General features: G+C 37.2%; 1 protein-coding gene across 2 annotated transcripts in view; it reads right to left on the bottom strand.

Annotated features, from left to right (window-relative positions):
- Positions 1-24,102, bottom strand: part of IMMP2L (inner mitochondrial membrane peptidase subunit 2) — an 838,991-nt gene that overhangs the window by 130,737 nt on the left and 684,152 nt on the right. For both annotated transcript variants that reach the window (XM_024200959.3, XM_024200943.3), the window contains exon 5: positions 22,601-22,703. In XM_024200959.3, the coding sequence (XP_024056727.1) occupies positions 22,601-22,703 (103 nt within the window). The remainder of the gene's footprint in view (positions 1-22,600; positions 22,704-24,102) is intronic.

Raw genomic sequence — 24,102 nt, 5'->3', positions numbered from 1 at the left:
ACAAATTAATATTTAAAACATACTTTTTTTCCATATAGCAAAGTTTTAAAATAATGTTAAATATGAAGTAATAAAAAATGTCTTAAGTTACTAAATTAATACAACAAATTTTAATTTTGTATTTTGTTTGCCTTATTTTGTATAGTTATAAATAGAATTTTGGCGCCATTTGTTTTTAATTGTAAGTTGTCCTGTATGTCGTGTTGTATGTTTGTGTGTCACGTGACTATTTTTTATTATTTTTATTTTGTTGCAACAAAAGTCAAGTTTATACCCCTTTAAAAATATTTGTATATGTGGTACCACACTATTTTAAGATCATGGTTGGGGTATAATCATAGTATTATTAGTACCAATTTTTTGTGCAAAGTTCAAAAAGGTTTCAGTTACAAATATATGCACATATATTTCTGCCTCAACAAATAATGCAGTTGCAAACAAAAGAATTCTCTTTTATCAATCACAGTTTTGTTTTGTTTTTTAAGTTTTTTTATTTGTTGTTCAAAGAAAAAATGTAAGGGGAAACCTCAACATTAAGGTAAAGATAATATTAACAAAATGTCAATTTCTTGTGTGGGCTTTTTATAAACTTGTTTGCACTTTTAAATATAGTTATAAGAATGTGATAGCAAAAATGTTTAAAAATAACAATTTATGCATAAAGCTAACCAAATAATTTCAACAGGTTTCCACGTTTTCAACAGGTTTCCACCTTTGGCTCCCAAACATAACAAAGCATCATGAAAGTTTAACACCCTCAAAGTATTTGCATGGATCTGTATTTAAAATTTATTTTGGTTTAATTTTATAGTTGGTTTAATTTTATACACTTTTCTTTTGTTATGTTAATGGGAAGCAATGATTGTTAAAGTTTGTGCTTCTAAACAGTTAACAAGAGTGAAGTTGGTATCAAAAAGAAAATTAACTCTAAAAGGCTTGTTAAAATTATGTTACGGACTCTTTTGCTGAAACAAAGTGTTCAGCAAGGGAAAGCAATACACTTTCTCATGGAAGATTGTGAGCATTTATTTTAGCCGTTAAGCACTACATTTAATATAAAATATTAGTAATGCACCTCAAATAAAAATGAATGTCTATACAACAATTGCAAAAAGTATAGCTTGGGTTATAAAAAACTTGGTCCCTATCACATTGTAAACACGCTAAATTAAACTGTGTATTAATTTGGGTTACTAAAAACAAGAAAAATGTAAAAAACAAAAAACCTTTATTATGTTAACTAAATAGATGTTTAAGTTGCATCCCACAGACTAAAGACATCAGAAGATATCACACCACAAAAATACCAGATGATATCAGTATCAGTAATCATGTGATTAATGTGCATAAGTCTTGTGAAGCAGTGTCAGGCCTCAACCTTCCAGAAGTTGTAAAAAGCGAGCACAGTAAAATCCTGCAAGCATAAGCAAAATCTAGCTAGGATGCTTTACAGACTAAAAAGGAAGTTTTGTAAAAGGAGATACGGGCTTGTGGTTACTATGCACTACAACCAGATACTTCTTTAGGCTGACTCAAGCGTTTTTGAGTCTAGCAAATTGACCACAATTAGAACAACAGGCCGCATAAAGAGAAGATGAGCTGAGCACAGGTGCACAGTTCATAAGATCAAGACAACTGCAAATACCACACTAGAACATTTGGCCACTGTAATTGATTGACCTGTTTTGAAACACGGCCAACAAATACTGTATAAATAAGGTGCAAAGGCGCAAGTGTGGGTGTGTGTGTTGACCTAAAAGAGATCACTCTTTGTCAGGCTCACATACACCCCCTGAACCGAAGAGACTTGCGCTTCACCGACTATCTGTGCCTGGCCAGTGCAGAAAGTGGTCGACTGAAGGTAACGTATCTTTGGAAAAATACAGGGTAAGGTTTCGGAGTGAAGAAGTCTGGTTGTGCTCGAGCTGGTTAATCTTAAGTCTGTATTAATACTATAGCTTAATTATATTAGTAAATTGTTTAAGTTACTTAGAGATAGTAGTTAGTAGTCAATAGTTAATGAATATGTAATAACTGTATATGTTCTTGTGCCTTGCTGGGAATGGGCACAGCACTGGTGAAGCTAGTAGTTTGTAAACAATAATAGCTTTGCATGTCGCTGTGCTTGTCTTCAGTATAATTTGTCATTCAGTTTATAATAAAAATCAGTAAAAGTTTATAAGTTGTTAAATAAGTTGATAGGTAGGTTAATTAGTAAAATATAATTAATTAATGTATCAGTATTGCATATGAATTTGTGTTGGCTGGGGATGGTTACAGTACACGTGAAGTTGCTAGGCAATAAGTAATGGTAGCGTTACGTGTGCTTGTGACTGTCTTCAGTATAACTTGCTTTTTATATATGTACTTATAGTAGTAAATACTTAATGCATAATATTACATGTACTTGTGCTTGTCTCCAGTATAACTTGCCATTTGTATAAATCCTCACTTAGTGCTGGTCTTTAATTCTGTTTTTCTTATTCTGTCTTTGTTGCCTTTATAGTCGTAAGTCATTAAAAACCTTTCTTGAGGAATAATTAGTTGTTTAGTTTCTCTTTTGCGGACACTACTGAACCTCCTTACATCTGTGTTGGGTGGTGGGAAGTAGTGATCACCCAGAGCCCCATTAGGACCCTGACGTGTGCCTCCTCCTTCCATTAATCTCCACAGGAAAATCCAGAGAAGTTGAAATTTGCAGAAGCTAAAGTATAGAGATTTTTATTTTTCCTCTCATTTTCCCTTTCTAAACTGTAAGCTGCCATCAGATTCTCAACCTTCTCTGCAAACTGACAAGATACTTTATTGTAATTTGACATATGCAGACCTCGTAATACTCAATATCTCAGTTTAACAGCTGCGGGTTCTTTACTCTTTATCATCTGTACAACATAACTTGATTGTTTTCTCAGTTTATCAAATAGTAGAGAAGAAAGGGAAACACTGGGTGTCAGGATAGATTTTTCTATTATTTTCAGAAACTTTCATCTTGATTGTATGTTCTTAATTCTTTTGAGTTTTCAAAACTTTCAAAACTAGGTGAACAAAGTGGTTCTGTGCTGCTGTTTTATAAACATTATTTATAAACATTGTTAAATTTCTCAGGAGAATTAGGAAGGTGAGCCCTCAATAGACATGGGGTGATGCAACTAGGAGAAGAGCTTGTAACAGTGGGCACAATGTGTGTGGTATGCAATGTGTGTGTCAGGCTGAAACGAATAATGCACTGTTCTTCAGAGCAATTGTTTTGAAGAACAAAACCCTAATAAATTGATACATAACAACATGCTCATGTCATTCAGATGGTGTTAATGTTCACTAAGAATTTGCAGAGCCTGTGAGAATGGGAACTATGTTTGGGTGATAGACTTCACTTGACACTATTTTTTCCTTTTTTGTTATGTGAAATGTGATATTTCTGTGACTTTTAAAACTTTGTTCATATCTAGTAACCCACAGCAATGGGCTGAAGAGTGGAGATTTCACACACACAGTCAGCCAAAGAGTGAGAAATTGAAATGACATGGCTCCATTGCTACTTTGTTGTTGAGGAAACCCAAGTAGCTTTTCAGTTTGTGATCCTGTCAAATGAATTTTTGTATGATGTACCAGGACAAAACTCTCAAAACCTTCAAACAAATAGAATTTCTGTTATGTTGTATTTTTTAATTTAATTTAATAATTTAATTTTTTATCTTTTATGTAGGTGCACCTTGTAACAGTGTAGTGAAATAAGGATTGCCATGAATACCCAACTATAAATGCATATATTAAATGATCAAGTGATTTTTTTTATCTCTCTTATTTCTTTAAAGAGGCAGCTTAAAGATGAAGCAATCTATTCTGCATTTCTTTATCACTTAAGAAATAAGAATTCCATCTAGGTTACTAATGCAAATGCAATACACTACTGCAGCAGAATGGTTGCCTCAGTTATTTACTATATTGGTATAGTACCTCTTTAACTGAAAGTTATTTTGTTAAATGTACTTCCTGCTAATGTACCTTATTATTATACCAGATAGTTCTGCATCTCATAGGTATTGTGACAGTGGTTTAAGAGGAAGGTGGAAGAAAGCCCATAATGGACTACTATGCACTATCCTGTAAATAAGGGGAAATTCTTTCTAACCTATATAGGTCAGTGATTAGCTTATACCATGAAGCATGATGATTTTATTCCTCCTAAAAATCGTTTTATCCTTTCTAATGTACCAGTAATTGTGGATGTTCTCATTATCCATCTAAAATATCTACTCTGTTTTTGAATCCTACTAAGCTTCTGGCCTCAATCTCTAAATACAATGGATATTTTGAAAGTCAAAGTAAAACTGAAAAATGGCAATCACAGAACATACACTTTTTTGCAAAAAATCTCAACGGCAATAAATGAATTTAGGGAAAACAGACATCTTCTCAATAATTACTCCACCAATTAAGTATAATTTAATTTTTCTGCACTTGTTTGATTAAGTAACTTTTACGGATCTACTGAGATAATCCAAGTAGAATGGACAGTAGTCAGCAAAGAACAATGAAACCATGTAACAGTTCACCACTGCCTACATGTAGTGCCCTGCAAATCCATCGATATCTGCTTTATATCCACGGATATTCGCAGACTATTTTTGCAGATTGGATTGGATACAAATTTTGTATCCACGCAGGGCTCTACCTACGTATTGTTAGGCCACAAGTGTATTTGGAAACAAATTTGAGTATGGGAAAGGAACTTCCAATTTGAGCTTTTATTATATCAAAGAGCAAAGTATAGCTAAATAGAAACAGTACAATGTATTTAGCAACTGGGAGCTTTTATCCGTCACTGTGCAGTATGAACATAGTGATCCTCACAGTATAATTGATCGCCGTCTAGAAGCTGATGTTGACATTTGTGCCTATATTCCAAATGTGCATGCCAATTCTGGTGCATTTCAGTTTGAAAGTGGCACCTGTGCAAGGATATAAATTCTGGCTTTAAGCTGTATGTGGAGATCTAGGTTTGGAATTGAATGGGTATTGGGAAACATGACTGTATCAGAGTAAGTACATGGATGTGTGTGAAAGGAATGAGAGCAGTGCTATGAGAGCGAAGACGAGTACAGTTGGAAATCTACATGAACTAAAGGAGGTATTGGGTCAAGGGCAAGCCTGGACTGAAAGATCATTAGTGGATAGAAAGGTAAGTTAGTGGCAGTGAGAGAAGCACAGCTCTGCTACATTTATTTTTTTAAAAGAACAGTGCTCTGATTTTCTATCTCTGCATTATTTCCTTCAACAAAGAGGTTGTATTGTTTTCAGGTCAGCTGAAAGTGTCCTCGTACCTTCAGGTCCTAGAATCCTTTGTACAAGTTACCAGGTTGCCCTGTATTAGCCATCACAAAACGCCTTAGAGTATAATGGAACTAAAAGACCAGGCTTCACATTACTTAGATGTAAAGAGCAAAGTCCCTTTAGAAGACACTTTTAACTGATCTGAATGTAAGCAACAAAGTTCTTAATACAATATAGGAAGACTAAAAAAAAAAGTGTATGTGAAATTGAAAGATACAGGGAAAGAAAGCAGGAAAAGTTTTATTCTTTGGCACTAAAAATATATTTACATTGCATCAATGTTACAAATTTGTAGAGTTTGGGGAGGAGAATCACACACACACACACACACACACGCCTATCTTAAAGTACTAAAGTATACTTTCATGCTCCCCTTCAGTTTGAGTACTCTTCTCACTTCCTTCCTATCCCCAACAAGTGGGAACCCTGGCTTCCAATCAGCTGTTATTCTCTCCTTTCTACTTCCAGCAGGCTCTCTTCCACCCCCCAGCCTGCCTCCCAGTTCTCTCAGCCAACTGTCAGAACACTTCACCCCCTCCTCCAGTGGCTTTGCTATAAAAGTGAAAATTAGACAGGTCAGAACCTTCCCCCATGATGTACACAAGTGGCCACCCAGCAGACTTGAAATTATCCAGTTGACACCCAACCAGGGACTAGCTAGTTTCCAAAGGGTTGTATTTGAAGTTCAAAACTTCCAGTAATTTATCTTCTTCCCATGGCATCTATTTTCCTCCTCCTCCCGCTTTTCCATTCATTGTGAGCTACTGTGTCAGTGACTTACCAGAGCTGTTTGTGAGGGCTTTATGGACCACCATAGACACATATAGCCTGCAATTTGCCCCTATCCAGGAATTAGTTTTTAAATTTTTATTTCAATGGGTGAACCTAGACCAGCTGCATTTCAAAAATCATCAATACATCACTGGCATGAAGTGCTTAGAATCAGGTAGCTTTCTCTTAATATACCTGCCTAAATCCATCCTGCTCATACTGATGCTCCTCCTACTGAATTCCCAAAGACCTAAATCCTGCTGCATCCTAAAGCCTCTGCAGCTATCATCTCTTTGGTGAGATCAAGAAGCATGCTCTGCATTTTCACATGCCAAGAAAAGAAAAATCTGTTTTGTTCGCCAAAAAGGCTACACTGAACACTACTTTTTTGTCAGTTAAAATCCAAAAGGCAGATAAAATCAACCCGAGAGTTTGGAACAAGATTCTGAACCGCATCAACCTAGCAAATTGTGAAAAACAGTTCTTCCTCATGTAAAAACTGTTCCACAAAGATGCCTGTCAGTGAGATTTGAAGTTAGCTATCACAGAAATGCAAGCCATACAGGTCAAACTTTCCAAGCAACAGTTTTAGGAAATTTTGTAGACAGTTACTTTTTCTGATTCCACTCTTCTTTCAGTGTACTACATCTTGTTTTTATCTTATGCTTCCTGTCTTATATTAGATATAGCACGTACATGACCAAAAATCAATGTTAGATACTAGTTTCAAATCTGCTATAGAGTAGACCAGCAGTCTATCACTTTGGCACCTAAATTATACAAATCCCAATCTCAGAAAAATGCAGTTATCTGAAGTTTTAAGCTATATAACTAACCCTGGGTATTAAAACAAAATATATCAATCTTCCCTGGCACAACACAAAACTGAATGCTCTAAACTGCTAGCATTGTATTTGATGAGCTTTCAGTTCTACTTCAAAATTTTCAACTAGCTTAACTACAGTGGAACCTGAGTGTGCTAGCAACATTGTGGAAACCCATAGCTCTTCAACCTTTTGACTTGGCTATATGCCAATCAAAAAGCTATATTCTGCAAAGAACACGTCTGGAATCCATACACTAAAGTGTTCAATAAATTTCAAAAAGGTGCAATATGGCAGAAGTACCACTTAGCATACTCTACTCCAAAGGGTGGAAAGCAATGATTATAGGGATCATTTACTCTACTATTAAGAAATGCAATGGAGTGTCTCCTTAAGGAAATACTAGACAAATCACTTTTACCGTTATATGAATTTGAAGGATCCCTTTTTTTGTTTTGATTGCAATGAACAAACGTATTTTCACTATTAATATAACTGGGCATGCCACTTCCACCAATTTATATTATCTGTCATGACAGGTGATAGCAAAATGTCTTTTTTTCCCATTCCAATTACTAGTCCAGCAGCAGTACTGGCCCTAGCATATTTGTAGTAGCCTCCACAGGGATTCTAGCCCAGTAGGTTGAGGAATATTAAACCTTAAAATCACATGATTTTTATATCATCTTGGTTCTCCCCTTTCCCCCCATTTCAATCTGATGGGACTTCAGCAGCTGATATCTCACATACCCACAAGGATAACCAGCTCCTGCTTCATTCCACGTGTAAGGTGGATCTCCTGCTTCCAGAGGGTATAAAGCTACAGCTCTCATACATAGTTCTACTACTAGTGGTTTGCAAGACGGTGCTCACTAAAATCACATTGAAACTGAAGTGGATGAAGGAAGAAAGAAAGTTAGTAATTAGAGCAATGCAATTTTATATTTCAAAATCCTGCAATGTGCCAAGCTCAGAAATAAATGCTATATACCTGTGGTTATCAAACAGTTGTAGAGAGTATATGTTAGAGATCTGTAGAGAGGTTCTCTTCTAGGAGTCCAAATGCTAAATTGCATTAAAAGGCAGCTAAACATACATTAAATACTTCCATGTAAGAAAATGCTGTTGACACAGAGTGGTATGTCACTATAAATGGGAGGGGAGGAGTACGCTTCTAAAATGTGGTCCACAATATGAACAAGTTTAATCCCACAAGAACCTCGATAAAATAAGATTCCTAGTTTTATGATTGAACACAGCACTCATTGGTAGCCCTCAAGGGTCACAATATGTCAGAGTTTAAAACCTCTTGCTGTTCCCCTGATCGGACAGTGAGAATTTTTGGCACTGGTCCATGACTGAATGAGATGATCCCCTCACTGAAAATTAAATTTCTTTGAAATCTCTGACAAAGATTAATTTAAGCACTGAAAGTCCTGAGGCCAAATGAACAAAAATAACTATAAACAATGTTAGCAACACAAGGTGGGTGAGGTAATGTCTTTTATTGGACCAAACTTGGTTGGTGAAAGAAACAAGCTTTCAAGCACACACAGAGCTCTTCTTCAAGACTGGGAAAGATATTCAGAGTGTAACAGCTAAATACAAGGTGGAACAGATTGTTTAGCATAAGGAATTAGCACATGTCGCAACAGATCATTCAAGGTGAAGTAGACAGCTAACACCTCTACAGCTGTAGGACAAAGGAGGGTTAATAGGTTACAGATTGTTGGGATGAGCCATAAAACCAGTGTCTTTATTAAGTCCATAATGTTCAGTGCCTAGCAAAGTTATGACTAATTCCCAGACTCGTCTTTTGAAGGTATTGTGTAGGTTTCCTTTGAAGATGAGGATTAAGAGGTCAGATTTGGAGTGATCTCTTTGTGAAAAGTGCTCACCCACAGGATATAGGGTGCTTTTGTCTTTTTCCATTTTCCTGTGCGAATTCATTCCAGAGCATAGTGATTGTCTCGTTTCAAACGCTGGGGGAAAGCTGCATGGCCAGAGAGCGGTGGCTGCTGGCCAGGAGCCCAGCACTGAAAGCAGCGCCACCGCCAGCAGGATGGCATGGTATGGTAACAGGACCCCTGGGATCCCAGTCCCACTGCAGGGCTCTACCCCTACCTTTTTTTCCCCCCGTCCACCCCATTTTTCTGCACGTCCTCTCCCCACCGGCTTTGCACCCTGGGCGGCTGCCCCGCTCACCCCACCTTGGTTATATCTCTGGTAAAATATGTGGTTGTAAACATCTAAATACAAATATGTACAGTAAGCTACTCTTTCCAATAAACTTGTTATGACTGAATGTGTTGTTAATTACAATAACTGCCACACACTCAAAGTCATAACAAGTTTAAAATTTAAAATTAAATCATTGCTTGAGCCCTGGCACCTCTTTCATTACCAATTAAGCACTGGCTGTGACATTTTTTCCTTGGAGTCCCCTGGGCAATGAATTAATTGAACAGTATGATCAGTTTAATAACCTTTTCCAACACAAAAGCTGTTTTTTCACAACACAAAATAAGTATCTTTGTATGTCCCAGGAATGTTTATTATTCATTGTTACTTATCTGTCCTGCAACATAGTTGCATGTGATACTTTATAAACAAGAAAGAACATGAGGTACCTCTTTCAAAGATCTTATAAAGTAATTAACACTTAACTAAAACAGGCCCGTGAAACCTCAGGACTAAGTAATCTGGGCATAAAGCATCAATACACTGAATACAACCCATCTGGTATGTTTGGATATACATGAACACAGTAACGTCAACAGCACTTCAGATAGATTTTACAAGAAGCAACATTGTTTACAAATTCTTTCAGTTTTTCAAATTTAAACCTGTTCCTGCTGTTTCCTAGAAAATACTATATATGTAAAACCTTAAACCTTTTATCAGGAGTGAATGAATTCATCTCTGAACTACTATGGTTTGTGCAGCTTTCCAAATGGTTTGGTCATGGCTCCTCAAACTGGAAATTTTGTCAGCAAGCATGAAGGATCAGTCAAATTCTTCCTTCCCTCTTTTCTTCCAAACTTGCTCACACTTAATAGCAAATTTTTTTTATCATCAAGTATCACAGTCAAACATATTAAGTTTCTTTTGTCCATTTTCAGGAATGTTACCCACTCTACCTTAAATGGCTCCTACAATCATAGTGTGAGAGTGCCTCACAACAAAGATTAATGCATTTATCCTCACAACATCCCTGTGATGTACAGAAGAGGTTCCAGCAATTTTCTCCCAATAGAACCTATCAGAATGGAAGAAATATTGAGGGCAACCACTATATATCATAATTTTAAATCACACAAACCATTACAGAAAGAACTTTGCAAGACTGTTTGCATCAATATTCTTGCTCAGAAAAAAAGTTGAAAGGACTGAACTTACATGACATTTTTAATCAATGAAAGTATTGTATTATTACCAACTCTCCCTACATTAAGCCAATTTGTTTATATTTGGGAACATTTTATCTTATTCATTTAAAAGGAACACAATTTATACAACTATTAACATTGCTAATTCTATATTAACAGTGGACCACATATTTCACTAATGTTTTGCTTTTAACCCACTGCCATTAAATATACATTTCTGACAACGTGACATAGGGTAACGACCCATCCCTTACTTCAAGGAACTGCTTTTTATTTTATTGATTTGTCTCTTAGGGTGACCACCTGTCCCTTATTTTAAGGGATATCCCTAGACTCCCTTATTTCATTGTAAGTCACATAAGTAAGTGAAGGCTGAATCAAATCTTTGCAGAGCAGCACTAAGCAATGTAGTGTAGAATTCAGACTGAAGAAACCAATCTTTTAACAAAAACTAACCACAAAACTTTAAAAAAAGATTTTCCTTTTGCATTGTCCTAAGACTGCATTGAATTGCACACCTGAAATAAAAATCATGGATGTGGCTTCTTGTTTGAGACTTTGTTAAAACATGATATTACATATTCAAAAATTTCTCCACTCCAGTCCTGTGTTTTTGTATTTGTAACATAGGTAAGGAAATGCTAAGAAGAAATCAGAAAACTTCTGGAAAGGGAATGGTTCTTTAGTGGCTAAATAAACAGTACATGCTTGCCACATAAGAGCACAGTATGTTTTATCCCAAAAAAGGCTCAGTGAATACTGTGTGCAGGAGAAGGAGTGGGCTTTGAAAAATGATAGCCAGCTCCTTCTCCTAATTTCTTAAAACTTGAGGAATTTATGCTGTCCATTCTTACCTCAAATGCAGCCGAGGAAACAATATTTTTCTTGTGTAAACATACCTGGACAGATTGCAGAAACCTGCTAAATATTGATTTTGTTAAGGCTGAGCTTGAAGTTAAAGTTAATTTCAAATTGTAGATGTAAGGAGTTTTATGAATTGATTTAAAAAAAAATCAAAGATATTATGAGTTTTAATACATTCCAGTATAAGTACTATTTTAAACATTACATTGAAGCTTATGATGATTGCAATGTATACTTGAGGGTAGTAAAAAAGCACACACAAGAAAAAAATATACATGGTATGCTATGGGAAATAGTGTTTCCTTTAAATGTCCCTTAAAATAAAGTGTCGTCCCTTATTTTTCATGTGTTTTTTTCCTTATTTTTGTCCCTCAAAGATGGTCACTCTACATGACTACTAGTGATTTGCACAAGGCATTGAGATCAAATGGACTCAATGTCTGCCTTAAGACTGAGAAACCCACAACATGGTAACATTTCTCCTATCTGAAAATAAAATCTGGTCAAAAATAATTCTTTATAGGGCTGCAATCACCAAAACTGAGAACTGCATTTGAGATAGTAGTGATGGAGCTATAGATACTCTCCATGCCCAGAAAAGGAAAATAATCCCCAAAATGTAGGTTCAATGAGTTTCTAAATTAAGTTCAAGTCTATCTTGCTAGGAACATCAGCATGGACAAAATACCACAGTGTGAAGCCATAGAAAAGTTCTATTTCTACTCAAACAGGATCACTTTAGGAGCCATGTAGAAGAGGATATAATGGTGTAGATTCTGGAGAATGATTTATCAAATTAAAGAGCATATCAAACTATATCCTGAGTACTGAGAAATATAGATAATCAAAGAAAACTGATACAGAACTGTGTGGTATACATAGGTTACAGGTATCTTCCAAATTTGGAGGTAGAGCTGGTCAAACTATTTCATTACAGATACAAGGTCTACCTTTCACTGGTTTTACACCAATGGAGATCCAGTGATTTAACAGAATCCTGATTTACAATGTCACAGCTCAGGTAAAGCTCCCCCTCCTAGAGATTCACCAGGCTGCTGTGTTTAAGAACATAATGGCCATACTGGGTCAGACCAATGGTGCATCTAGCCCAGTATCCTGTCTTCCAACAGTGGTCAATGACAAGTGCTTCAGAGGGCATGAACAGAATAGGGCAATCATCAAGTGAGCCATTCCCTGTCATCCACTTCCAGCTTCTTGCAGTCAGAGGCTAGGGAGACCCAGAGCAATGGCTTGCATCCTTGACCATATTGGCTAATAGCAATTGATGGACCTATTCTGCATGACCTCATCTAATTTTTTGAACACGGTTATAGTTTTGGCCTTCACAACACCAGCTGGCAAGGAGTTCTACAGGTTGACTGTGCGTTGTGTGAAGAAATACTTCCTTTTGTTTGTTTTAAACCTGCTGCCTATTAATTTCATTAGGTGACCCCCTAGTTTTAGTGTTATGTGAAGGAGTAAACAACACTTCCTTATTCACTTTCTGCATAATTCATAATTTTATATACCTCTATCATATTTTTTTTAGTCACCTCTTTTCCCAGCTAAAAAGTCTCAAACCTTCTAATCCCTCCTCATATGGAAGCTGTTCCATACCTTTAATCATTTTTGTTACCCTTTTCTGTACCTTTTCCAATTCTAATATATCATTTTTGAGATGGGGCGAGCAGAACTGCATGTGATATTCAAGGTATAGCCATATCATGGATTTATATAGTGGCATTATGATATTTTTGTCTTATTATTTACCTCTTTCCTAATGGTTCCTAACATTGCGTTAGATTTTTGACTGCTAATGCACATTGAGTGGATGTTTTCAGAGAACTATCCATAATGACTCCAAGATCCCCTTCTTGAGTGGTAACAGCTAATTTAGATCCAATCATTTTGTATATATAGCTGGGATCATGTTTTCCAGTGTGCATTACTTTGCATTTATAAACATTGAATTTCATCTGACATTTTGTCACCCGATTTTGTGAGAGCCCTTTGTAACTTCAATCTGCTTTGGACTTAACTTGAAAACATCTGCTCTATTCTCCGTACTGCAAGTTTAGTTAGCCATGATAATTTTAATGGACAATGAGGCCACAGAACCTTACCATCAAGGGATCCCCTCCAGCAGCTCCTGCAATTACTTGTCACTCTTAATAGACAACTCTCAATCCCACTTTGAATCTCTCATGTAATATTTTCTAAACAGGGACAAGCATATGTATCCTTCCAGGCATATTTAGCTTCAGTCATAATACATAATGTACTGTACACTTTATCTATCACAGACTTTTACAATAATTTCAGGCTGTGCACACATGCCACAGTCTCTGTTGTCACCTCACCCTTCATACACAAAATTCTTTTTCTGATAGAGAATTTTGCTTCTGCATCTTCATCCAAGGGCCAATGTAAACATAATGGGAAATCACTGGCAGTATATTTATGCTACGCATTCTGTTCAAAATTTCTTTTATAGTATATCAGAGACACTGACTGATGTTACAGTGAACTAATTTCTGGAACCACCTTCTAACTTCAGTTCTAGGAGCTGCAGAAAGAGGTGCAGGAGACACACTTTTTCCTAAGGGTTCAATTGTGCTCTGTAGGCACAGTCCTAAATTGGGAGTAGCATGGATGAGCACAAATCCAGAAGAAGCACCAGGAGCACAAAGACTGTGTATCTGCTGCTATACCCATGTAACATATTATTCCTTGCTATACAGTATGGGGGACCAGATGACCCCAATCCCTCCTCATCCACTTTGGGGCACCATCCACTTGAAATGTCTGGCAAAATTCCATTTGGAGATATTACATTCTGCCTGCATACATTCCCTTTGCAGTTCCATCTGAACTCAGTGCACTTCACTTTTGTGTAGTGCTGCTTGTGCTGTTCAACAATTGCCACTTTTACCGTACAAACAGCTGCATTTCAGGGCTGATGAAGTGATCTTTACACTAGTATATAGCTTCTAAATGGTTCTGCAGTTCTTCCAATTAAAGAAGATATATTTGGCAACACCATAATCAAGATCATTTTACACTTTTGTTTTAGCAAACATGGGGTTGTGCTTTTGCTAAGACATAAGCAGTAAGAACAACAGTAGTACTTTCCCTCAGTTTTCCCTGAGGTTGCTTGAACCTTCCTAGAAGAGGTTAGAGCATCCCTAGGAAGGTCATCCTCACAGTCTGAAAACCTCTGGGCTAGAATATTTCCTTTACCAGAGAGCATGAATTGCTCCTCTGTCTCTATCAGGTTTCAGATTTTATCATTACTTGGTGTCTTTCCTGTTCCCCCTTTCTTCCTCTGGTTACTCTGTATGGGTAATTCACCCTCATTATTTACAGGAGTAAATATTTTGAGTCAATTTACTAAGCAAATTATATATGGCCAGATTCTGTCACCTTTATTCATGCTGTGTAACTCCTCACTTGTTGAGTAAGGTACTAAATCAACACGAATCTGGCCAGAGAGGATTAACAGTTAAGTCTTCTCTCCATCATATGGCCCAAAGAGTTGATGACTTTCCTTTGAAATGAAAATCCAAATAATTAAGTTTAGCATATTCAATCATTTTGAATCATCTCTTTCTAAAAATCTGTATTGTGTTTTCTAATCCACAGATGGATGCAGTTGCAAGAAGAAGGAACAGGAAGTAGGACAAGAAAGTGCATTTCAGACAGGTTCCCATATGAACTTGCATCACAGTATTGTTTACTTGGACAATCACTGGTGAGATGTTGGTCTTTACAGTTGTCCTAATCTACTCATTTGCAGTTTACAAATTTAAAATCTATGGTAAATAAAAATATACTGAGGTCAGATCCCAGTCCAACTGGGTTAGGTTTTAGAAAGTAGGCACATTAGAGGAATAGTAGTGTCATGTTGAAAATATGACTGGGGGGTATGTCTTCACTGCAGTTAACCCAGGCTTTTACCTGGGGTTTAGCTCAACCTCCAACCACCTCACTGTCCACAAACAGGAGCATTTTACCTGGATTTGAAGGTGTTTTAAGGCTGAGTTAGTTTACTCAGCTAGGACGTGGGTTAGAACCTGGACTCCAGTTTAACTCAGTTTGGAACCCGCCTACTTTGCAGTGAGATTGCTGGCTAATTCATTCAATTGCTCATAGCTGTCCCATTCCTTCACACAATTCTCCCCAAAGAACACACAATTGACTGGGGAAATAATCACAGAGGATCTCAACAGAAAGTACCATGGGATATGTCCTCAGACACACACACACAGGCATGTACAAAAATATAGAAGACAATAATGCAGGTAGAGCTTTGCAATGGTGATGCTCACACCTGAGCTAGGCTAATTTGGATGCTCAGACCTGGATCCTGATCATCTACACTATCTCTGCAGTGAATATATACCCTTGGAGTCAGAAGACCGGGAGCTGTTCTTGTCTGTGTCAGACTCTTGCTGTGTGACCTGGGACAAGTTACTTAAGGACCCTGTGCCTCAGTTTCCCCACCAACATAATGGAGATAATGATGTTTCATTACCTTACATTAGATTGTGAAGCTTCATTTCTAAAGTCAATAGAAAGTCTCCCATTGGGCTTATGTATAGAATCATAGGACTGGAAGGGACCTCGAGAGATCATCTAGTCCAATCCCCTGCACTCATGGCAGGACTAAGTATTATCTAGACCATTCCTGACAGGTGTTTGTCTAACCTGCTCTTAAAAATCCCCAATGATGGAGATTCCACAACCTCCCCTTATTCCAGTGTTTAACCATCCTGACAGTTAGGAAGTTTTTCCTAATGTCCAACCTAAACCTCCCTTGTTGCAATTTAAATCCATTGCTTCTTGTCCTATCCTCAGAGGTTAAGAAGAACAATTTTTCTCCCTCCTCCTTGTAACAACCTTTTATGTATCTAAAAACTGTTATGTCCCCTCTCAGTCTTCTCTTCTCCATCCTAAACAAACCCATTTTTTTCAATCTTCCCTCATAGGTCATGTTTTCTAGAACTTTAATCATTTTTGTTGTTCTTCTCTAGACTTTCTCCAATTTGTCCACATCTTTCCTGAAATGTGGCACCTAGAATTGAACACAATACTCCAGTTGAGGCCTAATCAGTGTGGAGTAGAGCAGAAGAATTACTTCTCATGTCTTGCTTACAACACTCCTGCTAATACATCCCAAAAGGATGTTCGCTTTTTTTGAAACAATGTTACACTGTTGACTCATTTAGCTTAAGGTCCACTATGACCCCCAAATCCCTTTCCGCATTACTCCTTCCTAGGCAGTCATTTCCCATTTTGTATGTGTACAATTGATTGTTCCTTCCTAAGTGGAGTACTTTGCATTTGTCCTTATTGAATTTCATCCTATTTACTTCACACCGTTTCTCCAGTTTGTCAGATCATTTTGAATTTTAATCCTATCCTCCAAAGCACTTGCCACACCACCGAGCTTGATATTCCGCACACTTTATAAGTGTACTTTCTATACCATTATCTAAATGATTGATGGCAATATTGAATAGAACCGGACCCAGAATCTCTGTGGGACCCCACATGTTATGCCCTTCCAGCATGACTGTGAGCCACTGATAACTACTCTCTGGGAACAGTTTTCCAACCAGTTTTGCACCCATCTTATAGTAGCTCCATCTAGGTTGTATTTCCCTAGTTTGTTTATGAGAAGGTCATGTGAGACAGTATCAAAAGCTTTACTTTTAAAGTCATGATATATTACATCTACCGCTTCCTCCCTATCCACAAGGCTTGCTACCCTGTCAAAGAAAGCTATCAGGTTGGTTTGACATGATTTGTTCATGACAAATCCATGCTGACTGTTACTTATCACCTTATTATCCTCTAGATGTTTGCAATTTGATTGCTTAATTATTTGCTCCATTATCTTTCCGGGTACAGAAGTTAAGCTGACTGGTCTGTAATTCCCCAGGTTGTCCTTATTTCCCTTTTTATAGATTGGCACTATATTTGCTCTTTTCCAGTCTTCTGGAATCTCTCCCGTCTTCCATGACTTTTCAAGGATAATCGCTAATGGCTCAGATATCTCCCCAGAAAGCTCCTTGAGTATTCTAGGATGCATTTCATCAGAGCCTGGTGACTTGAAGTAACTTGTCTAAGTAATTTTTAACTTCTTCTTTTACTATTTTAGCCTCCAATCCTACCTCATTTTCACTGACATTCACTATGTTAGACATCCAATCACCACCAACCTTCTTGGTGAAAACTAAAACAAAGAAATCATTAAGCACCTCTGCCATTTCCACATTTTCTGTTATTATTCTCCCCCGCCCCCATTGGGTAACGGACCTACCCTAGGTAGGTCTTCCTCTTGCTTCTAATGTATTTGTAGAATGTTTTCTTGTTAACCTTTATGTCTCTAGCTAGTTTGATCTTGTTTTGTGCCTTGGCCTTTCAAATTTTGTTCCTACATCCTTGGGTTATTTGTTTATATTCATCCTTTGTAATTTGACCTAGTTTCTACTTTTTGTAGGACTTTTTTTTAATTTTTAGATCATTGAAGATCTCCTGCTTAAGCCAGGGTGGTCTCTTGCCATACTTCCTATCTTTCCTACGCAGTGGGATAGTTTGCTCTTGGGCCCTTAATAACGTCTCTTTGAAAAACTACCAACTGTCTTTAATTGTTTTTCCCCTTAGACTGCTTCCCATGGGATCTTATCTACCAACTCCCTGAGTTTGCTAAAGTCTGCCTTCTTGAAATCCACTGTCTTTATTTTGCTGTTCTCCCACTTACCATTCCTTAGAATCATCAACTCTATCATTTCATGATCACTTTCACACAAGCTGCCTTCCACTTTCAAATTCTCAACCAGTTCCTCCCTATTTGTCAAAATCAAATCTAGAACAGTCTCTTCCCGAATAGCTTCCTCCACCTTCCGAAATAAATTTTTTTCTCTAATATATTCGAAGAACTTGTTGGATAATCTGTGCCGTGCTATTTTCCCCAACAGATGTCTGAGTAGTTGAAGTCCACCATTACCACCAAGTCCTGTGCTTTGGATGATTTTGTTAGTTGTTTAAAAAAAAGCCTCATCCATCTCTTCTTCCTGGTTAGGTGGTCTGTAGTAGACCCTTACCATGACATACCCTTGTTTTTTTATCTCTTTTATCCTTTCCCAGAGACTTTCAACAAGTCTGTCTCCTATTTCCATCTCATCCTCAGTCCAAGTGTATACATTTTTAATATACAAGGCAACACTTCCTTCCTTTTTCCCCTGCCTGTCCTTCCTGAGCAAGCTGTACCCTTCTACACCAATATTCTAGTCATGCGTATTATCACACCAAGTCTCTGTGATGCCAACTATGTGTAGGCTCATTATGAAAGTCAATTGAATAAGTACCATTAACTTCAATGGGCATTCTATCAGGCATTAATTGTGTAAAGCACTTTCAGATCCTAAGCTGGGAAACATTCTGAAAAGTAAAGTAGTAGCTATAGAAGTAGTACATTTACAAAATGAATCCTGGTATCCTCAAGGTCTTTATTTAATTTGAAAGAATTTGTTATTACTACTGTGTACTACTACTGCCACAATTCTTTCCCAAGAAACATTTCTTAGATGAACTCTCAACTAAATAGGAGCATTACTGGAATTAAAAACATAAAGCAGTCTCTTAAAAGCAAAACCATATATCATCCAACACTGCATTATTATGTCTCTGTAATATTCCAATTAAACCAGAATAAGGTGATATAATAAATGTTTGGCTTTACCCTAATAAAAGCTTGAACTGGTTCATTGAAGTGATATCACTAACCCAGTCCAGCTAATTGAACTAAAATCATTCTATGTGTAATTTTTTTCATCCCTTAAATTAAAAAACAAAGCAAAGGAGGCAAGGATCACTGAGTTCTTTTCATGGTTATTGCCTGACATTTAAAATAGCTGTTTTCAGCCATTATAAATGGCAGACATGACTTGCAAAACTTAAGCCCCACAGTTCAGACTGTGGAGCTGTGAATAGCGGTGCATACCAAAGTGCTGTGCTGTAATTCCCCTGTGTGGATTGCAGGCACAAACTAAAAGGTTCCTAATTCACATTAATATCATCCTCCACAAACAAGAACTCTTAGTTCACATCTTCAGAGTCTATGTGGAGTGTTACAGCTGAGCACTTCAGTGCGCACTGCTATTCATGCTCCTGTAGTCCAAACTGTGGGGCAGTGTAGATAAGACCTCAGATTGAACCAGGCAGTATCAAAGTAACAACAATGCAGTACCTTTGTCTATGCTGCACAAAGCAGTTCTTTAAATAACAAAATTCAATAACCGCATTACTTAAATAACTTCCCTGCATGCTGGATTAAATTAACATTTAAATCAGTAGTTGGCCAGCTATACTATACAATGTTACTAATTCAGCACAGTTTATAGATGTGGTGGTGTTTGAATTAAATTAATGCTTACATTGAAGTCAGAAAAAGAACCTACTAGACAGAAAGGAACTATAAAGCCATTTTGAGGGCCCCTGGACTTTTTCTGCAATATATATTTACTACAGTTAAAAAAAAGTATTTTAATGTATAAACTTGAGAAAATTATCTATATATGCCTTGAGATTCTGATCTTGGTCCTACTAAAATCAGATAGATACAAAAAGACCAAAAGATATAATGGATAAAATGTTTTAGAAACTATATAATGATCATCATCTGCCAAAGGTCATTCACATTTTAGGATTCATAACCCCGAAAGATGACATATAAATAAGACCTTGAATGATCCCAGTATTTTTGTCTTATCACCTAGTCCATTAAGCCATTACACATTATTCTCCATTTGAAAAAATGATTTCTAACATCTTTTCTCAATCTGTTATTCCATAATTTCCATATATGCCCCATAAAAAGAACAGGAGTACTTGTGGCACCTTAGAGACTAACAAATTTATTAGAGCATAAGCTTTCGTGGGCTACAACCCATGCCCCATGTAATTCATTATGCTCATCCACAAAACATAACTATGTCTGACTTTATCTATAGTATATAAGCTTTTTTTATTGTAATTAAAGGAATAGCATCAAAGTCAATAGCCCTAAAATGTAATCTACCTTAAAGATAATTTTTTGTACTGGGCCCTTTTGACCCAGGAAAATGCATTGGTTCCTCCAAATTAGAGTGTGACACAGATAACATTCAAACTACTCTCTGGAGTGACCTCTATTACAACAAAACAAGGACATTGGGTTCCTTTCTTGCCATTGTGCAGTCTTTTCATTCTGACTGACTGTTCTATTCTTATGAGAGAAAAGATATTAAAATGAAGAAGAATATGCCTCTGAATGTCTTGAGAGTACAATCCTAATATATTCAGTATCCTGCAAGAATTGGTCAGGCAGAGGAATGGACATTGTGATATGCCAATCTGTTCATAACATATGTAAGTCTGCCTCCACAAACCAAAACACATGTAGGCGAAACATTAGTCAATAGGAGCTAAAGCATCCCTAAGTCTGCTTTTCATCTTTTTCTGCAGATGTATATATTTATGATTTTTAGTCAATCCTCATAGCTAATTTTCTCCCACAAGAGCATGCTTGTCACCTTTTCCTTTATATTTTCAACTGCTGCTATAATTTAAATCTGAAGAAAAATATCTGTTTACATTTGATACTTACTCAAAATTTAGCTCAACCAATACAAACCTTTTAAATGGTTCTATACGTATATCCCAAGGTCATCTTTGTGGAATGCTAGAAAGCTTGCATTGTCAAAAGTTATCACAGTAGTTCTCTGACGGTGCCTATTCACTCAGAAAAGAGGTAGGAACTTAACTGATTGTAACAAACATGAGGTAAATCCCAGAGAAAAGGCAGCTTATTGTTTTCACATGCATTAGCAGGTGTAGTTAAACACAATGGGGGAGCCTAGGGTGTACCTTGATCTACTAACTCATGTGAAAACTACTAACTGTCTTGTCTTCACTAGGATTTTACCACATGTTGTTTAACATGTGTTAGTAATACAAGTTAAGAACACACCTTTTTTCCTAGTGAACACAAGGCCTAAACATTTCAGAGTAGTTTTACACTGGTGAGGCTACCATGACAAAATACTAGAAGTAAGAGGAAAACGGTGAGGATGGGATTGTGGGTAGCCTGGGTGCACAGAGAGAGACTGTGGATAAAAAGACACCCGGTAACAATACAGAAAGGGAGAGACATGCATGGGGTCAAGTGAAAAAAAATCTAGTGGCACAAAAAGAGGAACTCTAAAATTAACTGTCAAAAAAATGACAGAGCAGAAAGGGAGAATAAAAAAATCATAAGTGATGTGGCCCTTGAAGCAGATAGTGAGACAAACTATAAGGAAGGTGAAAGATTAGGGCAATAGCAACACACTGGTCCAGCCAGGTAGGGGGTCTTTGAATCTTAGATACTCTTATGTTTTCCTCATCAGGTCACGTTATTGGAGGTAGATTATCTGGGGCCAAACTCTGCCACCCTCACTTAAATTGAGCAGTATCTACTCCATGATTAGTCTAATTAAATTCAGTGGCCCTACTTCGGATGTAAAGTGCTAACAGAACTTGAGGAAGGGTAGCAGAATCTGGCATGAATTTCCCATGACAACCAGTCATTATATCATTTTAGAATCGTCTCTAAGTAAATAGGTAAACAAAACTGCATGTATTACATGAGAAAAATGATTAATATCTCCAGGGCAGAATGCAGAGACGATGAGCCTAAATTTCTGCATGTCAGACAAAGTGAGCAATTAAAACAAAAAAAGCCAAAAAACTGAAACCCTGAAAAGGATATCCTGTCTTTCCACAGAGACCAGGTGTATACTTTTACCAGTCTAAATCGGAGTTTTTAGCTTTTGTTTTGTAAATACTTGTATGCAACTGGAGACACTTGCCATTTAGGGTGAGTTTTTTCCCTCTTACATTGAGAACTGATTAGACAGACAAAGTGTCCATTACTTTATACTTTCTTCAACATATTGATTTATCAATTAACTTTTGCTGTGTATCGTTACAGCCCACAGATTCTGTTGAAGCACTGGCTCCAAAGTAGGAGAGAACCGCTGGGAGGGAGGCACTCAAAGTTGCATCAGCTGGCAACAGATCCTAAGGGACCATCTGTCAGCTGCCCCTATCCCTCAAAACGCCCCCCCCCCCCAAAAAAATTCTTTCCTCTGCTTCTTCCAGGGGAGTTAAAGACAATCTCTGTTATTTGTGCCACTTAGGTAGTCAAAGAGAATGGAGCAAGATCTGTCCCTCCATCTTGATTAGAAGAAACATTTCAAGGTGCATGGATTCTCTCTAAAATCATTACTGCTAATACAGGAAATGAATACTCGCTGTATTATCTGAGTAACCCATCAGATACGATTTGCTCTCCAACTGCAAACAAAGTGATACATAGTGAATGTGACTTACCGGGCCAAAAGCATTACTGTCAAAGCTGTGTCCGTGGTGATCACCTTCCACCCACATATGGCCATGCGGAACTTTCACATACTTGTTTTTGTACCCTATGGTTCTAAAAGACAGATTCAAAACAATTAACAGTGTAAAAATATATATACACACACACGAGTCAAAAAATTAAATATAAAACATTTTTGTTAAGAAAATCCTGTTATTTATTACCTTGGGGCCTGATCCTGCAAACAGCTAAAAGCATGCAGAATTTTACCACTTTTGAGTAGTGTGGAAGCAGAAAAAGAACTGACAGGAAGGGGATTGCAATGCATGACAGTTTGTTAGCAAGAGTCAGGCTAACTGTAACCCTAATAACGCGAGATTTGTAGAAGCGAAGAATGTGTGAGGCGAGTGGGAAAGAACTGTGTGAGAAGTTGTTGCGACCTTGTGTAGATAATGTGTAGATAATATGGAATGTAGACTAAGAGTCTACATTAGCGAGCAAAACAAGATATCAGAATGACCTATGTATAAACAAAATGCAGCTGTTGCTCATTATTGTCTGTAACAAAAGGTATAAATGCTTGCTGTAATTGTTTACCTGTGGAGAGACCTGTTTAGCTCTCTCCTTCTATGCAATTGATAGAGAGAAAATAAAGTATCTGACTTGCTGTACCCAAACAAAAAGTGAGAACTCTGTTATTCTCCGACAATTTGGGGGCTTGTCCGGGATGGCTACGCCCGCAGAGGCACTGACAGCTGCTACGGATCGTTCCCCTTCGAACCCCATGGCGCCACAATAGAGGTAGGAGACCTTTTGACCTGTTATTCTCCGACAGTAGTACCACTGACTACAGTATGCCAACTACATGAGAAGAATTAAACACATGTGCTAGTGTTTCCAGTATTAGGTCCTTCTTTATTAAACATGTTTTCTTTTTGCAAATACTCTAACACCGCAAGAAACAAAAGACATGTACAGTAATGTATGACTTGGCATGTAATTGACTTTTTTCCATAATCATTACTGTGAACTCTTTGAAGCATCACATTTTCACTCCAGTAAAATTCAGGTGATCATATGTTGTACTTAAATATAAAGATATTTTAAGGCAAATTTCCTATGTGCAATGCAATGTTTGCACCACCTCATTTAGCAAAAATAGCCAGACAGCTCTGCGCTGGCCGCAGATTTAGCATTTAGACTCCTGCAGTCATATGACCTTGGGTTATGATCTCAAATTTCATAAGCTAAACAGGATTGAGTTGGGCAGTCCTTTAGGGGAAGCCCAAATGCTGCAGGAAGTGATTCATGTGGTTCAAGAGGGGTCACTCTTTGCTGAAAGCAGTACTGAACCAGTGCCCCAGAATCAGACTAGGAAGTACCATGTTACTAGCTGGTTACTCTTTTGTTACTACCATGTTACTCTTGGATGAGAACATAAACCCAAGATCCTGAATACAAAAAATTGTTACATTTTATTCATGGAATTTAACATCAATTTTCAACATCTTTC

The sequence above is a fragment of the Terrapene carolina genome, unplaced genomic scaffold (assembly GCF_002925995.2).
Source record: "Terrapene carolina triunguis isolate 2854851 unplaced genomic scaffold, T_m_triunguis-2.0 Scaffold68, whole genome shotgun sequence".
Lineage (NCBI taxonomy): Eukaryota > Metazoa > Chordata > Testudines > Emydidae > Terrapene > Terrapene triunguis.
This window is presented reverse-complemented; position numbering and strand designations above follow the sequence as displayed.